General features: G+C 32.0%; 1 protein-coding gene across 5 annotated transcripts in view; it reads right to left on the bottom strand.

Annotated features, from left to right (window-relative positions):
* The window catches only part of LOC109609295 (fibrosin-1-like protein), a 137,761-nt gene that overhangs the window by 60,026 nt on the left and 53,279 nt on the right, over positions 1 to 24,456 (bottom strand). For all 5 annotated transcript variants that reach the window (XM_020025937.2, XM_049962284.1, XM_020025939.2 and 2 more), the window contains exons 4-5: positions 24,352 to 24,387; positions 14,381 to 14,407 (exon numbers count right to left, since the gene is read on the bottom strand). In XM_020025937.2, coding sequence (XP_019881496.2) covers positions 14,381 to 14,407; positions 24,352 to 24,387 — 63 coding nt within the window. The remainder of the gene's footprint in view (positions 1 to 14,380; positions 14,408 to 24,351; positions 24,388 to 24,456) is intronic.

Here is a 24,456-nt window from a genome sequence, read left to right on the forward strand (position 1 = left end):
GCATTTTTAAACTGATATCTTGGGCATACTGTGTTTGTGAACAAATTCAGTAATATAATTATTAGATCAAATCTAAATTAACAACAGAAATTCATCTATTCAAATATCTGAAAGATATCCTTTCACGATCTAGTCGATAGGTTATTTATTATACGATTGCCCTATTACGAAATTTTAGGACAGAGTGGGCATTATAATGCTAAAACATCATGGTATAACTATAATTGACCGTTAATTGTCCATTTCCTTTAAAATATATTTATTTATTTAACTATTTGTAAAATTTCTAATAATATATACATAAAGCATTGCTACTTATTAAATATCAGAAATTAATGAAACCTTTTTAGCACAACATATGTATTTTATAAATTCACCCCACACAAGTTATTAATTGTCTATAATCTTAAACATATCTGCTTTTACTGTAAAGAAAAATAAAGCTAAAATGAAGATGTTAAAAATTGTTATTTGCATAAACAAGGAACTTCTATTGTATGTATTTTAGTTTAGAACTATATAAGTTATTAATTTTTTATCTAAAAATATTCATTACTGTACTGTGTAATAGAGAATAAAAACTTAAAAAATTGCTTTTACTTTAAATAAGAAACACATTAAGACGTATATTTCATTAATAATAATTCAGAAGATACAGATTTTTAATTGTCTTTTTGGTATACTTTATAAACTCGAATTACACAGATTATTAATTTTTCTTTATCTTAAAAATATTTGTTATTATGCAGTGAAATTTTTGAAATTAAAGATGTAAAAAATTTCTATTTACTACAAACTTTTTGGTATATTTTATATATTCGAATTACACAGACAATTAATTAAGATATATAAAAATTTGCTTTTTACCTTAAATAAAAAACTCGTGACGACTTTTTGATATATTTTATAAATTTGAGATCTTTAATTATAATTTAATTTATGAATTATCTGTTACTATTTGTGTTTTTTAAAAATAAGGCGTAAAAATTGTTGTTATTATGAATGAAAATACTTATAAATTCCTTTTGGTATTCTTTATAAATTCAATAAACACAGAATAAGTGTCCTTTTCCTCAAGGTTTTAGTAAGGATGTAGTTTATAATAACTTTAATAATAACGATTCTAAAGATAATTTTCAACAGAGAAAAACTATATTAAAAAATTAAAGAATTTAAAAGTTTAACTATCTGGCAGTCCATCAAAAAATTGATCTAAAGAACCAAGCTTCACTTGACTTTGATTTAATTCTTTGTTAACTGACTTTTGTTTCCATTATTGCCATTTAGCATTTATAATATGTACATTAAGAATTCAGTGTTTAGTAACTGCAAACATCTGTTTGCAACAACCATAAAGCCTGTTAACTAATGAACTTGACTAATATAATGATATATTATTTGTGTATTTTCTATACTGTTTTATTATGTGTACCGTATATGTTGTATATTATTTTATTTTCACACAACAAACATTATAATCATTAATTCAAGTTTGGGTTGAATATAATAATTAATCACCAGTTTTGATGGCGGAGCTTTTTTAAATCAGTGCATAGATGAATGTGGTGTAATAGAGCCGGATTAAAGCGGCTTTGGAAGCAGTTTAAAAAGAGGAAAATGAATATCACAACCGCCAACAGCGTATGAACTACATACGAAAACTAGGACGGGGATGAATTACAATGAGAGTGGCTCATTTGTAGCCGACCGTATTTAAATTTCGCCTTGCTCGCCGGTTTTATATTACACGCTCAATTTGGCCGGGTCCGTAAAAGACCCTTTTTTGGCCGAAATAAATCGCGGAGCCGGTCGACACCCGGCCAACGGAGTAACACAATTAGTGCGGAGTCGCCGTAAACCTCTCGTCCGTCGACAGCTGAATGGGCTCGTAAAATGGGCAAAAGCGAAAGACAAACGCGACGATAAACTCCGTGCCGGACCATGAATAACGAACGCGCCGTGGAAACCATCACCGTGCCCGGCTCCCCTTCAGTCGTGTTCGCGATCCGAATCCGAAACGGCCCTTAAATAAATTATATCGGCCAGATAAGGGGAGCGTGCAGTACTGTGTGTGTGTGTGTCTTGTCGTTGTTTCGACGTTGCTCAGACGGTGTTTGCGGCATCAGCACTGGCACTGACCGCAGCACTTTTATCACAAGTTTACCAATCGTGATCCGTATCTTAACTAACCCCCGACTCATTACCGAAACCTCAAACGAACGGCCAACACTATTCAAGAACACCACACACTACAAAAAAAGCAACGAATAATAATAAAAGAAAAGAGAAATCGAATGGCCCTCGAAACTATAATCTGTCCTGACACGTGTAGAAGAGCCGGGCGTGAAATCCTCCTCCTCTTTGAGCGTACAGTTGGCACTCGGGCCTATTCCACAGACCTCTCTGCGGAGGTCTATCCTGTGTGTGCGAATGCCCTCGAAAACGAGGCAAGTGCCTCTTCAAACGTACACCGAACCGAACGGAAAATTAACCCGTGCAAGAGCACATCTGTGCAAAATCATCTTCAAGTCTCCTTGTTAACATTGCTTCATTTATTGAATTAATTATGAAAATATAAACAATTAGATATAATTCTCGAGTGAACCCATTACATTAATTTACAATATATATAAACTTTCTTCTGCATATATTTGGAGTAATACAGATAATGAGCAACAGTTCGTCATTATTTGCCGCCCTGGAAGTTGTCTTTTAATCTTCTGTTGGGGAAACTCTTCATCTTGTTCGTCGCTTTGGCCATCTAGATTTTCTAGATTTTCCAAAAAATCCAATGACTTAAGAGAGAATGCCTTATTTAAAATTTGAAATCGAAATTGAACATTTAAGTACAAATATCTTTTAGAGTGAAGTATCTCATACTACTCATTAGCTATTTTTCATCGGTTTACAGTTTACATGAATGAAAAATACCGAGGTATTTATATCCACATACACAAACTTTCTATAGCATTTTAATTTTTTATCTGAACCACGTCTGCCAGAGCTTGGAATGTTTATAATTTAATAAAGTATCAACTAACAATATATAACTTGGGATAATGAAATCATCATTTGTAGAAATATTTTACTCGAAGAGCGAAAGAGGTTACAAATCGTGAAAAATTGCATGAAATTTGAAGTTTCATTACTTATAACTCAGGTATTTCCCTTCCGACAGAAACGAATCATATACCGTTGGATGTGTACTTTAATCGCTTTTCTAATGAAATATTATTCAGCTCAATCAAGTTTACCGTTAAGTCTGGACACCGCCGTAAGTAAAATCACAAATGAAAACGAAAAATTGAATGTAATATTCCTGTTCAACGCTCCCCAATTACCTTAAATATAATAAAGATATTATGTGACAGAAAATTTCTATATTTCAAAAGTAGAAATTTTAAAACCAGTAAAAAGTTTAAGATAAAGATCGAATTACAATTTTTGAGTTTACAAGTGTTTTATTACAAATGTGTATGTGAAAGACAATTTTTACTGCCCGATCCGTAAAATGCCATAATTCCATTCCATATTTATTTTACATATGCATTCGTTTTTTTTACGACAAGCGGCATTTACATGAGACGTCCGTGCGAAATCTCGCCTCTCCCTCTCTCTCTTTCGACGCAAAAAAAAAAAACATTAAACGCTGAGCGCGGCCGATATCCACGTAATTCCGATAAATTTTATTGGAAGGAAAACGTGCAGTGGAAATTTACTTTTACGACGCGAGAAGGATGCCAAAGAGGATGCGGCGGGGGACGGACGGGTGGATGTTTTGGGGGGGTTGGAGGGGGTTGTACGTTCGTAAAGAGCGAAGGTCCTCCAAAGTCTCAACGACCGCCGCAACGACGAACAACAGCGATCCCGGAACGCGAGCTGAATTCGACACGACGCCCTCCGAAATGGCCACAAAGGATTCCGCCCGGCTTTTTTTATGGCGACCCACTGACAAGTTTTCTTATTGGATAATCGGAAATTCAGACACGTTTGTTATTGGAGCAAGATCGTATAACCGAATATATTAATTGCAGTTTATGAAAATTTATCAAAGTACTTTAAAATGATATAAGGGGTTGAATAATAAACAAGCAGTTATAAATATTAAATATACTACATCATACATAAGCATACCACTAATAAAATAACGATAATTTTAAATATGATTTTAGTTTTAAGTTTTAATATACTGGGTGTTTTATACTAAATAAATCTTTTTCATAGAAAGTGATTTTCAATCGATTCAATTAAGGGAAAAAACTGATACAAAATTAAATTAAAAATGTTTTTTGCAAGAATGTTTTATTTAATACCCTGATGTATACCAAATGAAAATAATATGTTTTACCAATTTGTTTGTGATATTTTATGTTATCCTAAAATGAACAGTTGAGATTCTTAGTTATTTAGAAACGAATTTCTCTAGAACTTTTCAACGGAAAAAGTCTGTTGAGGTTTATTGAAATTTAACTTGTTACCAACCATGTCAAAAATTGCAGTTACGTTAAGAATATTAAAATAAACCACGAAACAAATGTGTAGGAAGTATTAAAAACTGTGAGAAAATTGTACCTTATATTCTTTATGTGTACTTATGTAACCATGTTTTAAATTACATTTACATATACATTTTGTATTTGTAATAAACGTTTTCCTTACTGTTATTTAGTTGCATAGCAATGCAATATTTTAAAAAACATTTTTAATAAACATGCATATGTACTTATTATAATTATTATATTATTAACTTTACTATAAGTCTTTTACACTGTGTAGATTATATTTGATAATACCTTAATGGTCTCGAAACTTTGAACAGTACGCGAAATACATCACAGACATCAATGGGAAAAAATGTGGGATTCGGAACACATTCAATATTGCGGACATCCTTAAATCGATGTCACGTCATGCATAAACGGAAAAGGGCAAGTGGTCGGTCACTTTGGAAACAACTCGACGGAGATTCTCGCCTTTAAACCCTGATGGATGCCGCCGTTTAGCTTTCCATATGGAGAAACGGGGTGGCCGACAAAAGCGACGGAAACGACGTAAATCAATGGAAAATAAGCGGCGGACCTTTTCGGGTTTGCACGATAAATTGGGAATTTGAATGATTTATCCTTAACCTGACTTAAATTGGGGGCAGATCGATCAGCGAGTTCATGAATACGATTTACGTAAGAAAAAAAAAACGGATCAAGGCTTCAATTACTTATTACTATTTAGTATAATGATAATAATAGTTACAGTAGCAGTGTCATAAAATGTCCGAGAAATCCGTAGTGGACACTAAAACATAATAAACTCCCCCATTTTACAGTTAAATAAATTTTATGTGGGTCTCCAAAACAATACAAAAACACTTAAAACTGACACAATTTATATCTATACTTCCAGCCAACCCAATTATGCCATTAACATAGTTTTACTCTCCGATATAAAAATGTTTTACGTTTATGGGGTACCGTAAAAAATTCACTCGGCCGGTTTACGATTTTCCCCCGTATTACCGACAGTTATTTTCAGTATCATCCAGGCATCGCCATGCAAATGGTGTCGGAAATGTTTAACATTCTCAATTCAATTCAACTTTTGCAAGCAAATTCTACTGGGTGGCCAAATAATAGAGGCCGGCCATCGGCCATAACTATCTAAAAGACAACTTTCTAATCGAATAGGAAAAAAAACATATTAGTTGAAAAAATTGTGAAAAATATTTTAATTCATTTTTTTTTTAAATGGCTAAGGGCCATAATACCACTACTAATTTACTAGTTAAGTGTGCATTTAATATATTATTACTTATATTTTTAAATTATTTACTTCATCTCTTAAAATAAAGTAGTTGTAATAAAATATATAGAAAAAGATAAAACAGGATAACTCCCCTATGGCTCAACGAAAGAAGATAAACATAGTAACTTAAATATTAGTAGCTGGAGATATCTATTTGAGTGCTTTATATAATTATGCAAGTAAGTAATACATTAAAAACAGAAAGCTAGTGAAAAATTGCATTTAGATTTGTATTTAATTATATAAAATAAACATACATGTAGATATTTCAACATATATAAATCTAATCAATATATTATAGAAATAATACACTTTAAAAATAAGATTATTATTTTATTTTATATTCATCATTTTATAATTAATATTTTTAATTAATATACATGTATAAGATATTTTTTCATTACTATTATTAATTCGTTAACGAGTTATTATAAATTCAGTAAATTTAGCCATTCAAATAAGTCATGGAGGGAAGAATGCTGACCTATTCTTTATATTTTAGAAGTAAAACTCTCTCTCTCAAATAATAAATTTATCGCCGAATCAGAGCTATAAATTTTTATCTTTTTCAGTGTTTAAAGCGTATCCACCACTTTATACAGTTAAAATATTTTGATGAAAAATATGGTAAATACTCACTAATAAAACTTTTTTCGTGCCCATTTGATTAGTAGTTTGCCATTAATTGACCACCCTGTACAAAGTTCGAATCGAGTCGACTAAAATACGTCAGATGCCCAACAAAAAAAAATGGCATTTGATTACACACAATCAGGGTAACCTTACCGCCGGAATCATTCCTCTTTTCGTGAATGCAACAGGATCGAATCCGCGGGGACCGTCGTCGAGAATCTTCCCCCGGGAGCTCGCTCATAAATAATAATCGTCCGCCTCTGTTTGTGATAAATTCACGCGGGAACGCAAACAGTACGTTAATGTACCGCCCGGAGCCGCCCCCGTAAATATTTAAGAGGCCTTTTAATATAAAAATGAGAGGCCGGAACGGCAACGCAGATTTGCGGCGGCCGCATCTGCACTTTCATCAATTTTCAATTAGGACCCGCCCGTACACATACACACACACAATAAACGCGCGCGCGAGCCACTCCTTAATTAACATTGCGGCTCCCGTTTTTTACTATCATCGCGACGCCGCCGACGAAAAACTACGGTTTGCATTTTAATTTCGTGCATGTTTCATGGATACGGAGGTTGGATGTGTGTTTGTGGATGTGTGCGTTATGAAAATTAAACCGGACGGACTTGGCTTATTAAATTCTGTAAGTGCATAAAATCTGTTGTGATACATGTTATGAAAATATTCTCGTGTTACATGACGTGGTTTAATGAACGTTTTGTGAAGACTTTTCAATGGTTTTCAGGCAGCAACTCCGTTATTTGCCGTGTTCTGGGAAACTTGCTATATTAAAAAATTGTACTGAATTTTTATTTTATATGAAAACTTTTAGACTCTTAGATCTACCTCTACCTATCTACGTTTCTAACATCTTTTTTTAATATGTTTAATTTGTTTTTTCTTATAAATAATTTATTATTATTATTATTAGTCTTTATAATAGGGTGTAAATGAATGATGAAATATTTTCAAAATGTTTTGTATTTTAATAACTGAATTTAAGACATTAGGTTTAAAAATTTAAATAAATTATAATTAACGTTAACAAAAATTGTTCTATTGTTTGTATTTTTTAAGCTTAATAATTGTTTTTAGTTTTATTTTCATGTTATTTCCACCAGTTAGAAAATGCCTTTTCACAATTGATTAGATTTATTTAGATACTTCTTTCTTCTTGTTTTACTAATTTAAGATTTAATCTGACTATATTGGATATTTTACGATTCATTTTACTTTGAATTTATGCATATTAAATCACGTAATAATAAAAAAATAAAATTATAAGAATTTAAAGTTTCAAAACTAATTTAATTTGTGGACTTTTGAATGGTAGCAACTTTGTTTGATGTGCTATAGAAAACTTATATTAAAAAATTACGTTGAATTCCTCCTTTAAATGAAAACTTCAATGAAAAGATTTTTATCTAGAGCTTTTTCGTTTCATTACGTATACGTTTCTTAAATTATTTCTAATATTGGATAACTTCAAATTCCCGCTTTAGTTTGTCCCTAAATATGAGTGTATTTTTAAATACTGCGGTGGCTTTTAAACTTTACACATTAACACAAGTTACTGCTAAACAAGAAAAATAATGTCATCATGTACGGTAAAGATGTAAATTTTTGTAAAATGGTGAATGCGTATAGTTGTCTTCACAATTTAAAGTCCCATTCAAGCCGTTACGACGGTGTAATAAATTTTAAAAAATGGCGAATGCACGGGGTAGCGTTTAGTTCTTTCATGCAAGAATAAGATCATACATTTCCCGGGACACGGTTGAGGTGGTTGTGAACGGTGTGGGCACGTTATTTATGCAATTCAGCCTCATTAGCACACAATACGTTAGTTTTCGTACTGTGGCACGGTAGCTGGTTCGCGTTGTATTACCATTATTACCGGCCTTGGGAATTGTAACCGTCGACAATTGACGTAAGATAACCGTACCGCAAATGATAAATGGTAACGTTGCTAATTTTCCGCTGAAATCTGCATGAACAGGTGTTGAACATGAATCGATCCATCCGCCGATGATCGATATCGTTGACCCTGGCGGGGAAGATACGCAACAAACCTGTATCGATGCGAAAGAGAAATAATAATAAGTGAGTAGAAGAAAAAAAAGAAAAACAACAACCGCACACACATATATAGGGAGGCATTAAAGCGATCCAGTTTTTCAGTGTGCTTATTAATTCGCAATGATCCCCTGTTAACATTATGTTATGGCGTTATGAACACGAAAAAAGTCGGTGTTATTCCAACGCAAAAACCACTTACATGTGCTGATACGATCTGGGTTATTATTCGACTTGGCGGTTTTCGTTTTTGTTGAAGAATGTCGAGTGAGTGAGATCATTTTAATACGACAAAATCACTTTTCCAATTGTTAAGTATGGATTTATTTTTTTAACCAATTTTTTTAATAAATAATGAAACTTTTTGGCAAAAAATTTAGTTCTTCGTCAAAAATATGTTTTATTTATTTATAATTTTTTTCATTTTAACTTTTAATTACTAAAAAAAATATTAAAAAGAAATTTCAAAATACCAAAATTTCATATCTTCATGATTCATATATTTTTTAAATTCTCCTTTTATTATTTATATCATAGAGTTTTTAAAATTATATTTATTAAAACAGATATTATTTTTAAATTCTTCTGTCAACTTCTATATTTTAATAATTTTTTCACAATTTGAATAGATCTGAAGACTATCATTAAAATGAAAAAAATAAGATATAAGAAACTTTATTCAACTTTTAATATAAACATTATTTTGTTTTCTTGTTTTAATTTTTTTAAATAATGAAAAATTAATACAGTCAAACTTTTTATACCTCGATTTTTTTATAACACGAAGCCAATTGGTTCAGAATGAAAATTATGTGTAATTTTTACTTGATAACTCGAAGTCTTGATAATGAAGTTCGACTGTATATATATTTTTAATTTATTTTTTACCTAAAACCCATTTAATTCACATGTTTATTGTTTTATAATTAATTGTATTTATTTTGATATTATGTATTATATACACGTATGTAATTGTCTTTTTCCATTTTTTTATTATTGTCGACTTTTTACCAACAATGGAAATTAACTATAAAGAGAGATAGTTTAATATCAGTATATATTTTATTTTATTTCAGATTTTGTAAATTGTTGTATAAAATTTAAAAAACATTTATTCCATATATTTTAATAATTATAGTGGTACTGCATGAAGGTGAAATATAAATATTGAATGAATTTTTAATTTTCGTTTTTATTTTAAAATATTAAATTTTAGTGATTTGGAAATATATAGTAATTTAATCCTGTTGTTAACTTATTTTTTTTTATTATTTTATATTTCACTGGAAATACGTATTTTTCTAAATTTTTATTTCTCTTCTCATTTTTCAAGATTTAATAATAGATGCGAAAGAATAAAAATTAACTAACTGTTTCAAATATCTAAAAATTTATAATGTATATTTTATTTAATTCATTAATTCAAACACTTTGTTGTAATTTGATTTTATGTGGAATTTTATTATTTAATTTGGTTGCACATATAAAAAATAAAATAAAAGTAGTTAGTTAAACTCAAAACGAAATATCTTAAAATGAGATGTTATTTTTACCAACTGTGGGTAATTTTAACATTTACATGTCATTACGGTCAAATTACATGTTTAGGTTAATACTATAAAAGGAAATATTAAGGGTTAACAGTCCGTAAAGTCGACCGCCGTCCTTTCCCCATTAAACAAATCACTTTACAATCATTCCGCCTTGTATACATGCGTGGCATGACAAAAGGCAGTTAAATATGTTCGCTGACAATTTATGTGCGTCACATGGCAAACGAATAACGATAATTCGTACTGGAGAAATGACATAATTCGTTGTACGTGTCCATCCCTCCCGCCGCATTCGAATATTGCTAATTTGACGGCAAACAAAGACCGATTCGTCCATTATTGTTATATGATAATGTAATAAAAGGAAAATTAATTATGATGATCCAAACGCACCGGCCAAATATGAAATATATCACAATTAGATACAACGTGAACGTTATTACAATCAATCGGTTAATTTAGTTAGTGCTCCCCGTTGGCGTTTTGTTTTCATTCGATTGTGCACTAATGAATGTATGCATGTTGTGTTTGTAGCAGTTCAGCGAAAAAATAAAATGGCCAGCGTTCCTGCAAACACAATTACTGCCCGGAATTATAATCACGGATCTGTTATTGGCGTTGTCTGTCATGATGTTTTCGTTCGTTTCGATGAACATAAAACAAGTCACCGATATCGATCTTAACGGCATATCGAGGGGTAAAAGGCAATGAATTTCACCACTGTCATCGGTGGATCTGGTGGAGGTAATAAAAAAATCAATTTCGGCCCGAAATCTGGCCAGTTTATCTTCTGTCAGTGAGTCAACCAAATAAAAATAAGGGACACATGTTTCATGAACACATTTTTGATAGAACGATAAAAGCACATCGATGACCGTATAACCATTTATTTACCGACACAAAAGTGAACGTAAAACATTTGCTAGAGCCCCTACAAGTAGAGAATGACCCTAAGATGCGCAGAAGAAGAGAAACCGCAATTTGAGCAACTGATTCCAAAAAACCACCGGATTTTTCTAGCGTTATAAATACAATCCGGAGGAAACTGTCTCTTTCCGTTGTTATCCCAATTCTCAGACAAAAACCTTTAAAAAAACGATGGCAGCATAAATTTAAACATTCTGTGTCCAAGTGTAATCCAACTCCGGACCACTTAATACTTTTTTGCGCCGGTCTTTATGTTACGGGCCCGGCTGAAATATCACCGAACGGATCGTCCGACGTTGGACGTTAAGAAAAAGCAACGGAGCAGTCGCTAAATTGAATTTAAGCGGCAACTTCACGAACGAGATCGGAATGGGAACCGGGCGCATTAGTGGATTATTACGGGGACGTGTGTAATCCCGTCGTTCCGACGGCAATTTCGGTCGGTGCATGGATAATTTATGGTGGGGCGATGTGAACTTGTGCCCGATTTAAAATAAAAATCTTGGCTGGAAATTAAGTTCGAGATGCATCTCACGTTAATTTAACCGATGAGTGTGCATTCCAATTTGTGTCGGAAACTTTCTAGTTAACGAACTCCGTTCCGCCGCAACCAGTAATAACTACTCCATCTCGTGGAACTCCCACGGGGGGTCAATTCATCGGGGGAGCGAAACAACACCGGAATTTTTATCCGTGATATTCCGACTTTTAACAATGCCCGTGGTGTGGGAGATGTTGTGGGGGACTCCCCCGGGGGACCCGTCGTCGAGATTTGTCGACGGTGCTCGAATTTCGTGTCGACTGGGATTAAGGACCCTCGTCGGGGACACGGAAAAACGGTACAATGACTGCTAAACGGTCTTTTAAGTGCCCCCCGCGACAATGGAAAGTCATAATTGAACCGCGAAGCAAAGTTTGGACAGACCAGACAAGAATCTTCTTTTCCATGTTTATTAACGACCGGTTAATTAGACCTATTGTACCGCTGACATGGAGTGCCATATAAAAACGGGGTGGGAACATAACTCACCATTATCCATCCCCGTATTTAGGTCGAACACACGATGCGAAAACATCCCGAAGGTTCACTCTCTTATCGAACGCCGATTTATGGTAGTTGGAGAAGCTGTCAAATACACAGTTATTCAACTCCGAAGCCATTTATGGCCTATTAAAACTTTATTACACATAAAAATCGAATAGGGGCTCCGGTGAGGTCGCGCCCAGGGTAAACACACACCGAAACCGAACCCGTGCAGATAAAATAAATCAAGAGGAATTGAAACCGCCCGCCGGGCAAAATCGAAACCGAAATAAAAACAGGGAAGAGAGTCTTGATTTATCTTTCGGTCTAACATAATGCCGTCCCGTCGGAAAAAAACGAAAGGCTCCCGATGAACCATTTATATCGTCTTTTGACCAGCTCTCCAGCTAATCCATACATCAATATTACTTTTGATTGTCCTCGTTCTCGGAAAAAAAAAATAAACGTCTGACGACAGTCGATAAAAAAAAGACTGCTTTAAAATTACACCAACATACGATCTGCTCATGTTTTTTAATGGGAAAACCAACGAAATTTCGTCACGTGATCGATTATGGAAATTCGTTGGATTGATCAGGTTGAGTTAGTTATAAACTTCACAGTCGGTTCCTTCCTGATTATAAATATCATCAACCCTGCAACATTGTGTAACCTCATCGCAGCGAAACTTTTCTCGTGTTCTCGTGTTTTCCGAGACATCCATCCCACTCCCCCGCATCCTTGCCATTTCTTCGCCCCCTGATTTATTTTATCGTACATTTTGGAGTCATATTCCGCGCGGTAACATATGTAAATTTAAATCTTTTTCGAGTTTGCTTTAAGAATGTTCCTTTTGCTTTGAACACGGTTCTTTGATGTAACATAAACTGGGATGATTCGGTTTGATTTGAATAAAACAAATTGATTTGAAACGAAATTCTATTCTTTAGTAATTGAATACGTAAATTGGACAAAGTAACACTTTATTGGTTATTTCCACATAGTAAATCAAATTGTAGTTTTTGTATTTTTGTAAACAATAGCATTTTACAATTGTCACAACCATAAATTGTTTGTGTTGTTTATTAAAAAATAACAGAAAATAAAATATTCCTGCCGTTAAATATTTTAAACAGACTCTGGTGCAGAAGTAACAAAGAAGGATCTAATCTAATAAAACGGATGGAACACGGACAAATCTAGAGTTATCGTCGAAGTGTGACGCCACGTAAAAAAAAGTGAAGAGTACGTTTTATCCCCGTGCCATTTTCTCCGATATAAAACGAAGGAGAATTGTTTGAGCAACTCGATAGGACAGATCCTATCTCACCAATATGGGGGAAATTCGTATATTCGATTTATTTCCTTTTTGCAGATGATTTAAGTAACTTCTTTGGAAACATTTCTCGGAACTTTTTCTCGTTCGCTCTTTCGTCTCCGATAAAAACGGTTTGAAACTTGAGAAAAACAGATCATCAGAATATGAATATTTAACTTTACCTCAAAGAAAACAGGAATCTTAATAAAAATACAATTCACGTATGCAGCGGGAAAGTTTTTGGCATGTCTCATCACAACAAACTGGAGGAAACACAAGATACGGGGACGTCAAGTCACTCGTATTCCCGTCATATTTCCAGACCGCCGCGGCGAGTCGTTTGCATATGTCGAGGTTGCATACGAACGACGTTTTTTCGAGACCAAATCGGCAAAGATTGTCAGAGATATGTCGCAAAGTCGGCGAAGGAAATGACAACATAATGCGACGTGTTTTGTCGTTGGGGAGGAAAATTCCTGGGTACTAAAAGGGGATGGTAATAAAATTGTTAATATGAAAATAACAGTTTTGAGTGGAAGGTTTATAACGTTTATCGGGTGATAAATATATGGGTAAGGCGGAGGAAGGCTCGTCATAAATTACTCAAGAAAACTAAACGCAGCAGTAAATATCTTAAACGTTTTAAATCGAATTTTAGTTTTACGATGGTAATAAATAAACGTGTAGTTACAAAAATTAAAGAAATTTATCCTTGGCCAATACATTAGTCGACTATAAATTTATACAACGGGTAACATTTTTAATAATCCGGTATTCCGTAGCCAAAAGGATTCGACAAATAAACGATTCAAGTTAGTGAACGACCCGGATGAAATTTTTTCGTCACTTTTTACAATACTCTTTCAAATTGCAGGACCGACAAAAACAGAAGGCCGAAGCAAAATAAATCATCCGTTGCCTTCGGGGGCAATCGGAAAGAATCAAATGGCACTCAAATTAACTGGCTCACCGTCGAGGGAAAACGTTGGGGGGGATCCGCTCCGGATGTGCCTTTATAAAAAATTAACTGACAGTATAACCCTTACCTTATCATCCTCGCCCTCGCTATCACACTGAAACAAGGAAGAAAAAAATCCATTAGTGCTTGGTCGAAAAACTCCCCCGGAACAGAAGGAGGAAAGGCCCGTCAAAAAAAGGAAACACACGCACAGTCCAACACAAGACGGATTTTGGTGGGTGGCTTTTTTATTTATTAATTTCACGACGATGTTATCGTCGACAAAGAACACGAGCGACGGTCGTTTATTAAATCAAACATTTTCATTCGCCCTAAAACCGAAATTGCATTCTTATCTCCCGGCGGGGGCACGTTTCTCCCCGGCGAGAAATTCGATCTCGTGCAATCCAATATACATACATTAGCGTCTGGCTCCTTTTAAAGTAATAGCAGCCACCTGACTCGAAATTGCGAAACGCTTTCGCGCAATTTGTGTTGTCGGTTTTTGAAAGCATGACCCACTTTTTTTTTCCGCCTCATTTTTTTTTCCGAAACGAGATTATTATCGCAACAGCGCCAGTTTTATCGATCATTTTGTGCGCGTATAAAACGGAATTAATTCGTGCTCGTCGCGCTGGACGCATTTAAATTAATTGCACGTAATAAAACGGCGGAGGTTCACTGACCAAAGGTGCACCGTGATCGATCTCCGGGGCATCAGATTTATCGCTGCAATTAGTCGATCGAACTAATTAATTAAATTCATTCCGCCGGATCAGGCGAGGGGGTGCATCATCCACATCGTCGCAACAACGTTCGAAAGCAGTTTGTAACGACTGGCAAGCGCCGCGCCACTTCTTCCCCTTTTTCGTTCGGCGAAAAAGAAAACGAAAAAAAAAAAAGGGACGACAAGAGAAGCGGATCGCAGTTTTTTGGTACGTGCGCCGGAATCCGCGATGATTAATGCCAAGGCAAAAAGGGGGGAACCGGTCCCCCTCGTAAAGCAATTTGTACAGTTTGTTCGCGGTGATTCTTTTATATTCGAATTTATTTCGATTCGCGGCAGCCGGTCGGACGGCGCGGGCTAATCAATCAAGCGGCGCTCGCGACGACGACTAAATGGCACGTTATTAATGGAACGCGAAGTCCAATTGAAATGTGAAGGATTTATTAACCGACTTGAAAAGCTTTTTGTGCACCGTCAGAATAAATGGTCTCGATTTACGGGTTCATCTTTTAGTGATTAGGCTTCTCGGCTTTTTTCTTATCTAAAAACAATAAGTAAATTTCCTTATAAATGTAGGAGATCTGTTTCAAATTTAAATTACAGTTCAAAATCAATGTTAAATTATAAATGTAAGTAAAAAATTAAAATTTCAAAGTTGGAAATATTAATTTTATTACTGGGAATATAAAAGAATGAGGAAGATTTACAGACATCTGGGGTTAATTAATTTTTTTCTTTCTTAATTATAACAAGTAAAACTTAAAGAGTATGAATTAACTTACTTTTTCTGGAAGTATAAATTTAAAAAGGGTATAATAAATGAGAGATTACATAAAAGAGCAATTCACACTTTGTTAACTATATATAAACAGATAATCGTTATATTTTTTTAAAATACAATTAAAGATCTATTTAAAAACTAGGTTAACTTTTTTTTCTTCCTAATTATAATAAATATAATCTTATGGAGAGTAAAATAACGTATTTTTGGTAACATAAACTTATAAATGATATAGAGTGAAGGCGGGACACCCTGATAAAATTTGTAGTTTTTGTATCATTTTAATAATTTTTTTCCTCGAATATAAAAGCATGAAAATATATATTTATAGACAAAGTCTATTTGGGTGCAAAATCAAAATATAGAGGGTAATTTTTTAAGTATGAAAATTGAAGAAATCATATTAGCATCATATTTTTTATAAGAAATCATTTACACTACTGGTTTAAACACCACTGAAACGAATATATACTAAATTTCATAAATTACTATTTACTAAATTTACACTATATACTAATTTCATAAAAAAATATGCACATTATATATATATATATATATCTAATTATATCCAAAAGTTTTATAAAGGATGTAAAATATTAAGATTAAATTAAGTAGAAATTCAAAAATGTTACGACAAATTAAAATTTATTGGAAGATTACATTTTATGTACTTGGTATTGTATATAAAACATATTATTATCATATTTCTTAAAAGTTATTTTTAGGATTTACATAAATCTGGATTAATTAAAGTATTGCCTTTGGATGAAAAAATAAAATTATGGAAGTATAAACTTAAAAATGAAAGAATATATGAAGAAGAAACACGAATTGAAAGTTGTAAACATTTTATATCTGAAGCCTTAATTAATTTAATATCGTCAGTTCTTAACTATTATTTTTAAGATTTTACTAAATCCTAAGATTAATTTCTAATTAGAATAATTAGAAAGAGTACAAAAACTTAAATAAAGTACAAACGTAAAAAAAGTAAAAATTAATTAAAATTTATTTGAAAAAGAAATTCATTTCAATTTTATAAATACTCGTATTTTAAAAGCTTCGACATTTTTCTTAAGTAACATTTTTAAGACTTTTAAGATTTTAAAAATGTAAGTTAAGTGCAAATGTAAAAATGGTAAAATACTTTTCTAGATAAACTATTATCGTTATGAAAAATTAAATAATTTATATAAAATTAGACTAAATTCACCACTAAAGTTAATTTTTTAATTAGAATAGTAATATTAACGATCACTTTATTTAATAAACAAAAAAAGTGTCGTAAAGCCACCGAATTATTTGGAGTCGACTAATTAATTACCATGAATAATTAATATGCTACCCACTGGTAGTCTGTGATGTAAACTAATAGCCGACTAAGTGCATGAATTAGCTCGCCTTTATTATCGACACGAGTAAGGTAAATGTAAAACATATTCAGCTTGCAGCGAGCAACACTGCTTGCACCCTAATCAATTAAACAACGACCTAAAATTAAATTACACAGTCGATGCACCCCATTCGTTTCCAATCAATGGCCACCCCTTTCGGGGACGCGCTGATGTTGCATAGTGAAAATCGTCGAGTCAATTACGACGTTATTGTTTCGAGTTTTTATTGTGTCTCCGCAGGCTGAAAACATTAGGGTTGGGGGAGAGCTTTAATTACACAGGAGGCTGGGCTGCATTCATCGTTGTTTTTTGTCGGAAATCGGATAAGTGCACACGGCATGCGGTTGGAGCCACTTATATTCCATAATTCACGGTTCAGATACCGGGAAAGGAAGAGGAGAGAGGGTGTGAACGCTAACGCGGTTTATGTGTTATTAATTGCGTGGAACTCGCAAATGATCTTTGCCCCGATAATAAACTGTTGCTAGCGTTTAACGGGCGACTGTTGCGAACAATAACCATTCGCGAAAACTTTTATTGGACCGTGTTAAAAGTTGTGCCGTCGCGTTAACAAGAAGCGGAGCCCACAGCAACGACCCCACGATCCCATTACATCGGGATCAAATCCGGACCGTGGTCCGCTTCCGAGGGCCCATCGAAGAACCCCAAGTCATTTCCCTTTTTATCGGGTTAGCCCGGTAATCACCTTACAATGACGCCGCGTCCAGACTAATTGTCCGACGGCCAATCATTCCACCCCCTCGACGATCGGTTTTATTGCGCCCGACAACGCCATTTTCCTTTCGAGGCGGTCGGAGTTCAATTCCATCCGGTTTACGATCCGGGAACGGACCGAACGTGCACGCGGACTGAATTAATTATGAGACGAAAATCTGCACAACTAATCCCACTTTGCCGCGATGGCTTTTTAACCGGGGATTCGCTGACACCGCTCGCGCTATTAAATTTATCGGAGCCTTTTTTTATTGCCCCTGGCGGTCGTTTATTGTTTGGATCTGTGTGTGCGTTGGTGTGTATGTATGAATGTGTTTACATCGGAAACTGGAAAGGTTTTACGGATTTTTACGTGATTGCATTACTTCTAGACAACTAACTACACACAATATATTTTAGATTGTAGTCAACAGAATGGATATAATGTGGATGTGTAACCTAATTTATTTACAACTTTTTACATATTTTAAATGAATTTATAAGTGGACTCAAATTTAAATTGAAATTTAATTTTATAATAAATTCCTATGTAAAATTAATTAATATAGAATATAAAATATTCAGTTAATTAATAATAAGTTATACACCAGACAAAAAACTTTTTTTACATTACATATTTTATATTCTATATACCCAAATATAAAATATATTCTAGATTTGACGCATTTAGATATGTAATTTAATTTATATTTGCTACCATTAATACATAAATATTATATAATATAAAGAATTTTAAATAAGTTTGTAACCTAATCCCAATCCAATTCATTGAATTTAATTATATAGTATATTTATATATAGTAAACAAAATATGAAATATTCATTTAAAAATAATATCAACACTAACTTTTAATTCAACGTGGCATAAATTGTACTCAACGGAAGAGAAATAAGGTATATGCTAACTTAATTTATGATCATGGCAATACACTCCTAAGCAAAACTAATTAAGATGCAATATGAAATATTCAGTATAAAATTATAAATAATGATTTCAAATTTTTATAACAATTTTCAAATATATTTACAAAAACCCAAATTGGACTACAATATTCAATGAATTTTTTTAATTTAAAACAATTTTCTATGTAAAAATGTTCAATAAATTGTTTGAGCGACGCAAATCCAAATTCGAATGAAATTTTTTGATATATTTTAACCAGAATATCAAGTATTTAATTAAAAATTATACAGTGGTCTGGGATTCAAAGAGACATATTAAAATAAAATGTGAAATACACTATCGTTCATGTGTAGAGCAACAAATCACAAAAGATAATAATTTTATTAAAAGAACGATTCTTTTTAATTTAAATTAATTTTATAATTAGTAAGTATCTAAGCATTTCGTACCTCCCCATGTATACGCATATCTTTATTTACATAGTTTTATTATAATTTTTTATTTCGTGCATCAATATATATGTATATGTATATTCAATACAGTTGATTTTGGAATTTATTTCTGTGTCCGCCATCATTCCTAAAACTAAAAATGCCTAGAGTTCCCAAAAGTGATAGAAAATGCAATACCAACAAAGTTGTGGACAGGAAAATAAAAATGTCTGTTGTTCGACCCTTTCATCAACGAATCCCGGATAAATCAAGAAATAAACGAAGTCAGTGTGTCGGAGTATCATAAAACGAAGACTAAAAGAAGCTGGTGTCTATAGTATAAAATCAGCAAAGAAACCCTTCATTTAGAAATAGAATAGCAAGACTACCTTTTGCAAGAGAACACGTGAAACGGACAGATGGGCAATGAATAACAATTTTGTTTTTCGATGAATATCGACTCCAATTATTCAAATCTGATGGCATTTCATGGGTGAGAAAACTAATTAATGAAAGGTATATTTCGAAGTACACTAGACCTACTGTAGAAGAGGCGTTATGGTTTGCGAGTGTTTTGATCGGAACATCCATGTAAAAAGAACTGTCAAATTGGAATGAACTCTACGAAGAAGTTCAAATTCAGTGGAATGAAATATGAAAAAATTGTTTAGAACTTATTAAAAATAATTGATATGCTACTAGATACTAAATAGAAGAAGCCTCAATGTGTGTAAGGTTGATTTATTTTATAGCTGCTCTACATTTGACCCTTGAATTTTTTTCAAATATTAATAAATACCTAACTAAACCCACCAATCAACAATTATGTTGCCGTATTGTTGTTATCAAACACTGCACAACTGACAATAATATGGACATTTAAATGTATACTTTTATCAAGACAAATGAAAATTTCTAAAGTTGCTTTACATATGAGCGATAGTGAAGTGTCTTATTTGTATAACAATTTCCAAAAACACAAATGAATAATATATTTTTATGTCATAAGATGTAGAATTTTAAATAAATTTATTAGTTAACCTAAATTCAAATTAAAAATTATATAAAAACTGGTTAGGAATTCAATGAGACAATTTTTAATTTATTTTAGACTGTAATGAATAATTTTTAAAAAAATTCGTAGAACAAATGGAGATAAATTTTTAAACAAAAGTAATAAGAAGAGAAATTAGCAAATTTGAAATTCTAAATTTAATTAAACAAGAATTAGAATGACAATTTCCCAAGTATAGTATATTTAATAAAAACATATTTTTATTGTAGTCAACGAATGGAAATAAAGTGAATTTGTAATTTAATTTGACAAATTTCCACATCAAAAATTCTATGTTATAAAATGAACAATTTTAAATATACGTATTTGTAAATTAAAATGTAATATTATGAATAAATTTTTAAGCGAAATTAATAAAGACAAAAATGTACAATTTTTAGAATTTAGAGTTGAAATAATCAATTAAAAACTATGTAAATTGAATTTTTGTGACAATTTTTCCAAATATGTATGAGTATGAGTTTTTATAATAAAAACATAAAAATACTATATTTTTATATTGTAGTCAACATGATGGAAATAATTTAATTTATTTATAACATTTTCTACTATATTGTATTATAAAGGGGAATATTTTTTACAGAATATTTTGTAACATAACATAACTTCCACATATAAATTGGATTTTAATTATATCATATATTCTTTAACAAAATTAATGTATAGAATTTGAAATATTCAATTAAACATTATATAAATCCTGGAATCGAATTTGGAACAGAATGGAAATAATATGGATATAAAATTTAATTTATGTTTGTGAAAATATAAATGAACAAATTACATAAACCCCCAATTAAATGAAATAAGCACCAATTAAATTTAAATTGTGATTTTTGCTGAAATTTTTCAGCCGGAAAACCCACACGGTATACGCCACAAGGCACTCCATTACAAATCAGTTACATAAATGCGATTGTTAGAATTGTTAACAAAGATTCCCGCTGGCGTTGCGAAAGTCTGCTTTCCGCAATTTTATCATGTTTTACACCTGTTTGCGTCTCGCGAATGTGATATTACGACATCGGCAATGAAAGGTATAAACTGTCTAGACGACGAAAGGAAAACCGTCATATTTTAAAACCCATCCGACGGTGCTTATTCAAATCCGACGAAAATGTGTCTTATGTTATTTCATCGTAAAAAAGTGAATCACCGACTCAGAAAATATAAAAACGTACATAAATATTTTGTTAGAGAAAAAACATTTAATGTTGCACACATTTTTTCAAGGTGCAATCGAATTTCTTGAAGTTTCAACGATCGTTCGATGTCGTGTTTGATTAGGGCTTGTACGCCAGCCGATGATTGAAACTGATTGCATAAATATTTTAATGCCTCAATAAAGCTAAATTGCTGACTGCAGTGGCATAAAAAGCTTGATGCAATTACCGCCCAATTGCTGTGATGAGTCCTATCGTTTCGATCTCGCACTCTAACATAAAACTTGTGATTAGTTTCATCAGGTTGTGTTTATTTTTTTTTGAAAAAACTATCCAATTAAACTTGCATTTGAATTTTAATACGGTTTAATGTGTTTTACATATCGGTTTATTTAATAAAAAAAACTGGTTTGACTTTTATAAATCCGAGTAAATGTGCAATTTAGATGAAGGTGCGACTGAGGTTAAGTCATCCTTCCATTAGTGGCCTGTAGAGCTTGGGCAATTAATTTTATTGCTTCTATTGCCGTTTTAATCTCCTGATTACTGGTTGTAACATCGCGGTAAATCAAGTAAAATTAGTATCAGAAAATAATAATAAACCTTGTTCAGATAATAACTGGTTTGAGGTTTAGTGCCCATAATAAAGGAGATTAAAATTGAAATAACCACTGAATGTTTAACATTTACCGAATTGATTATAATACGATAAATGCGCCGTGCAACAACATTAATTTACGGCAGACATAAAAAATAACAACGAGTTAATTACCCGCGGTTATTTCCCCCATTCGCATTGATTTTTGTTTTTTTTTTATTATTTGTTGTCAAAGCGAAAAACAAACGCGAGGATTTCATCAACTTTTACACCGTTCCCATTATATTCTTGCCACGCGTTAACAGCTATCCCCGCGTGTATTACAAACAGAAAGACCGCACACATCTATCTGCATACGCACAAAACAAAAAGCCAAATAGGGTGACAGTCACCGTAAATAAAAAAAAATTGTCGACTGTCGCTCGTACATTAAACGGCGCATTTCCGACAATGTTCGTAATCAAATTTAGCGGAAAAATCGCACTGTAGCTCAAAATTATTGTTTATCATATTTTCCGGCTTCGACAAAATTACATAATTATAAACAAAAATAAGGCAAAATATTACTCATTACTATTATTTCAATTAAAAAGGAAAAAATGGATATTTTCTAAATTCATTGTTATTGATTCAACAGATTTTAAATTAAATAACAGGCAGATAGATGTTTGAATCTGAATGAATGTACTAGATTGGATTTCACTAAAATATGAAGTTTTATATCATAGCTAATTACTTTTAGAAATAATCAATTACACATGTACAAAAGAAAAAAACGGGATAATCTTGTCAAGAGTCCTATGGTAGGTTACAAAGTCTAGTCCAATACAACTAAAACCACATTTCAAATTGTTATAATAGCCTTAACAAATATATTGTTATTGTAAAAAACAGTTTTTACATCAGTATCGTAAATAAATTAATATTTTCAATCGGTTTTCAATTTTTGTACTGCTTTGGAAAGGGAAGAAGGTGATAACTTAATCCAAGATAATTACTTTTATAAATAATTAATTACACATATACAAAGGAAAAGAAATAAACGTTTAATAGTTTCCAAGTCTAATCAATTACAACTTTCAAATTGTTGCAACATCTAAAGAATTTATTGTTATTGTAAAAAACAGTTATTGTATCTCTATCGTAAGTAGTAACTCAACATTTTCAACAAATTTTAAATTTTTGTATAGTAATGGAAAAGAAATGGAGATTTTAAATTCTATATATACTTAATTTTATTTAGCTAAAATATGATGAGAGAAAATATGAAAAATTTTGGATAATTTTGTACGGCATAATTACTTTTAAAAATAATTAAGTAGTTACAAAAGATAAAAAGAATATTTTCAAAATGTAATGTTATTGTAAAAAAAACAACAGTTTTTGCATCATTGTTGTACTCAACATTTTCAATCAATTTTAATCTACCAATTAGAAAAGTAAATATACAGAAATGTTTGAATGCACTTTATTTGTTTTCACTAAAATATGTCATTTCATTTCATTGAAATATGAAATTTTCCTAGTTTTTTGCAATTTGAGACGGGAGATCAAAAGATTTAGTGAAAGAAAATTACGTATTTTAGTGATTTACAGTACAGTTAATTACATGAATTCGAATAGGTTTACCTTTCCAATTGTATAGAGAAATTTAAAACTGGTAGTTTAGAAAGAACAGTGTGAGCTGAGTGGCCGTAAATTAAATTTTTTGACAATAACTTAAAATTTTGAAATGTAGTTTTAAGCAGTACTAATATAAGTCACGAAATGTAACATGTTATTATTATTATTATTATTATTATTATTATTATTATTATTAATCGACTATATTTAACGATATATCGTTATGGTAAACAATATATTACAAAAGATTTAGCCATTGTTACATGAAATTAAACCTGATCAGGTTATCAAATTTATCTCGATTTTGGGAATTTTTCAACAACTGTGCGTTTCGTGCTAGCAATTATTCAATTCAACCAGTTACTACCGCCGTCAACGGCAGATGTCGACATTGTTATGTAGTTGTTCCGATAAATTTATGTAATTTTGCTGATGCACAACTAAAAATGTGAATTTATCGTTCGAATTGTAAATCGCTTTGCTTACAATCGTCGCATAAATTTAATTATTTTAACTGAACAAAGCACTATATGCAATATTTCAAAATTAAATAATCAAAAACTGTTGTAATAAAAATATCAATTTGAAAAATTTATATGAAATAGTAAATTGATTTGGTAATACTTACGATATATCCTTTGCCTGAGCTACATCTACTGCTGGCCTGTAATAAAACGCCAAGTTTAGCGAGTGAAACACAATATGAAAAAATAAAAAGAAAAAACGACTGTTT

Source organism: Aethina tumida, chromosome 1, assembly GCF_024364675.1.
Source record: "Aethina tumida isolate Nest 87 chromosome 1, icAetTumi1.1, whole genome shotgun sequence".
In the NCBI taxonomy this organism is placed as follows: Eukaryota; Metazoa; Arthropoda; class Insecta; order Coleoptera; family Nitidulidae; genus Aethina; species Aethina tumida.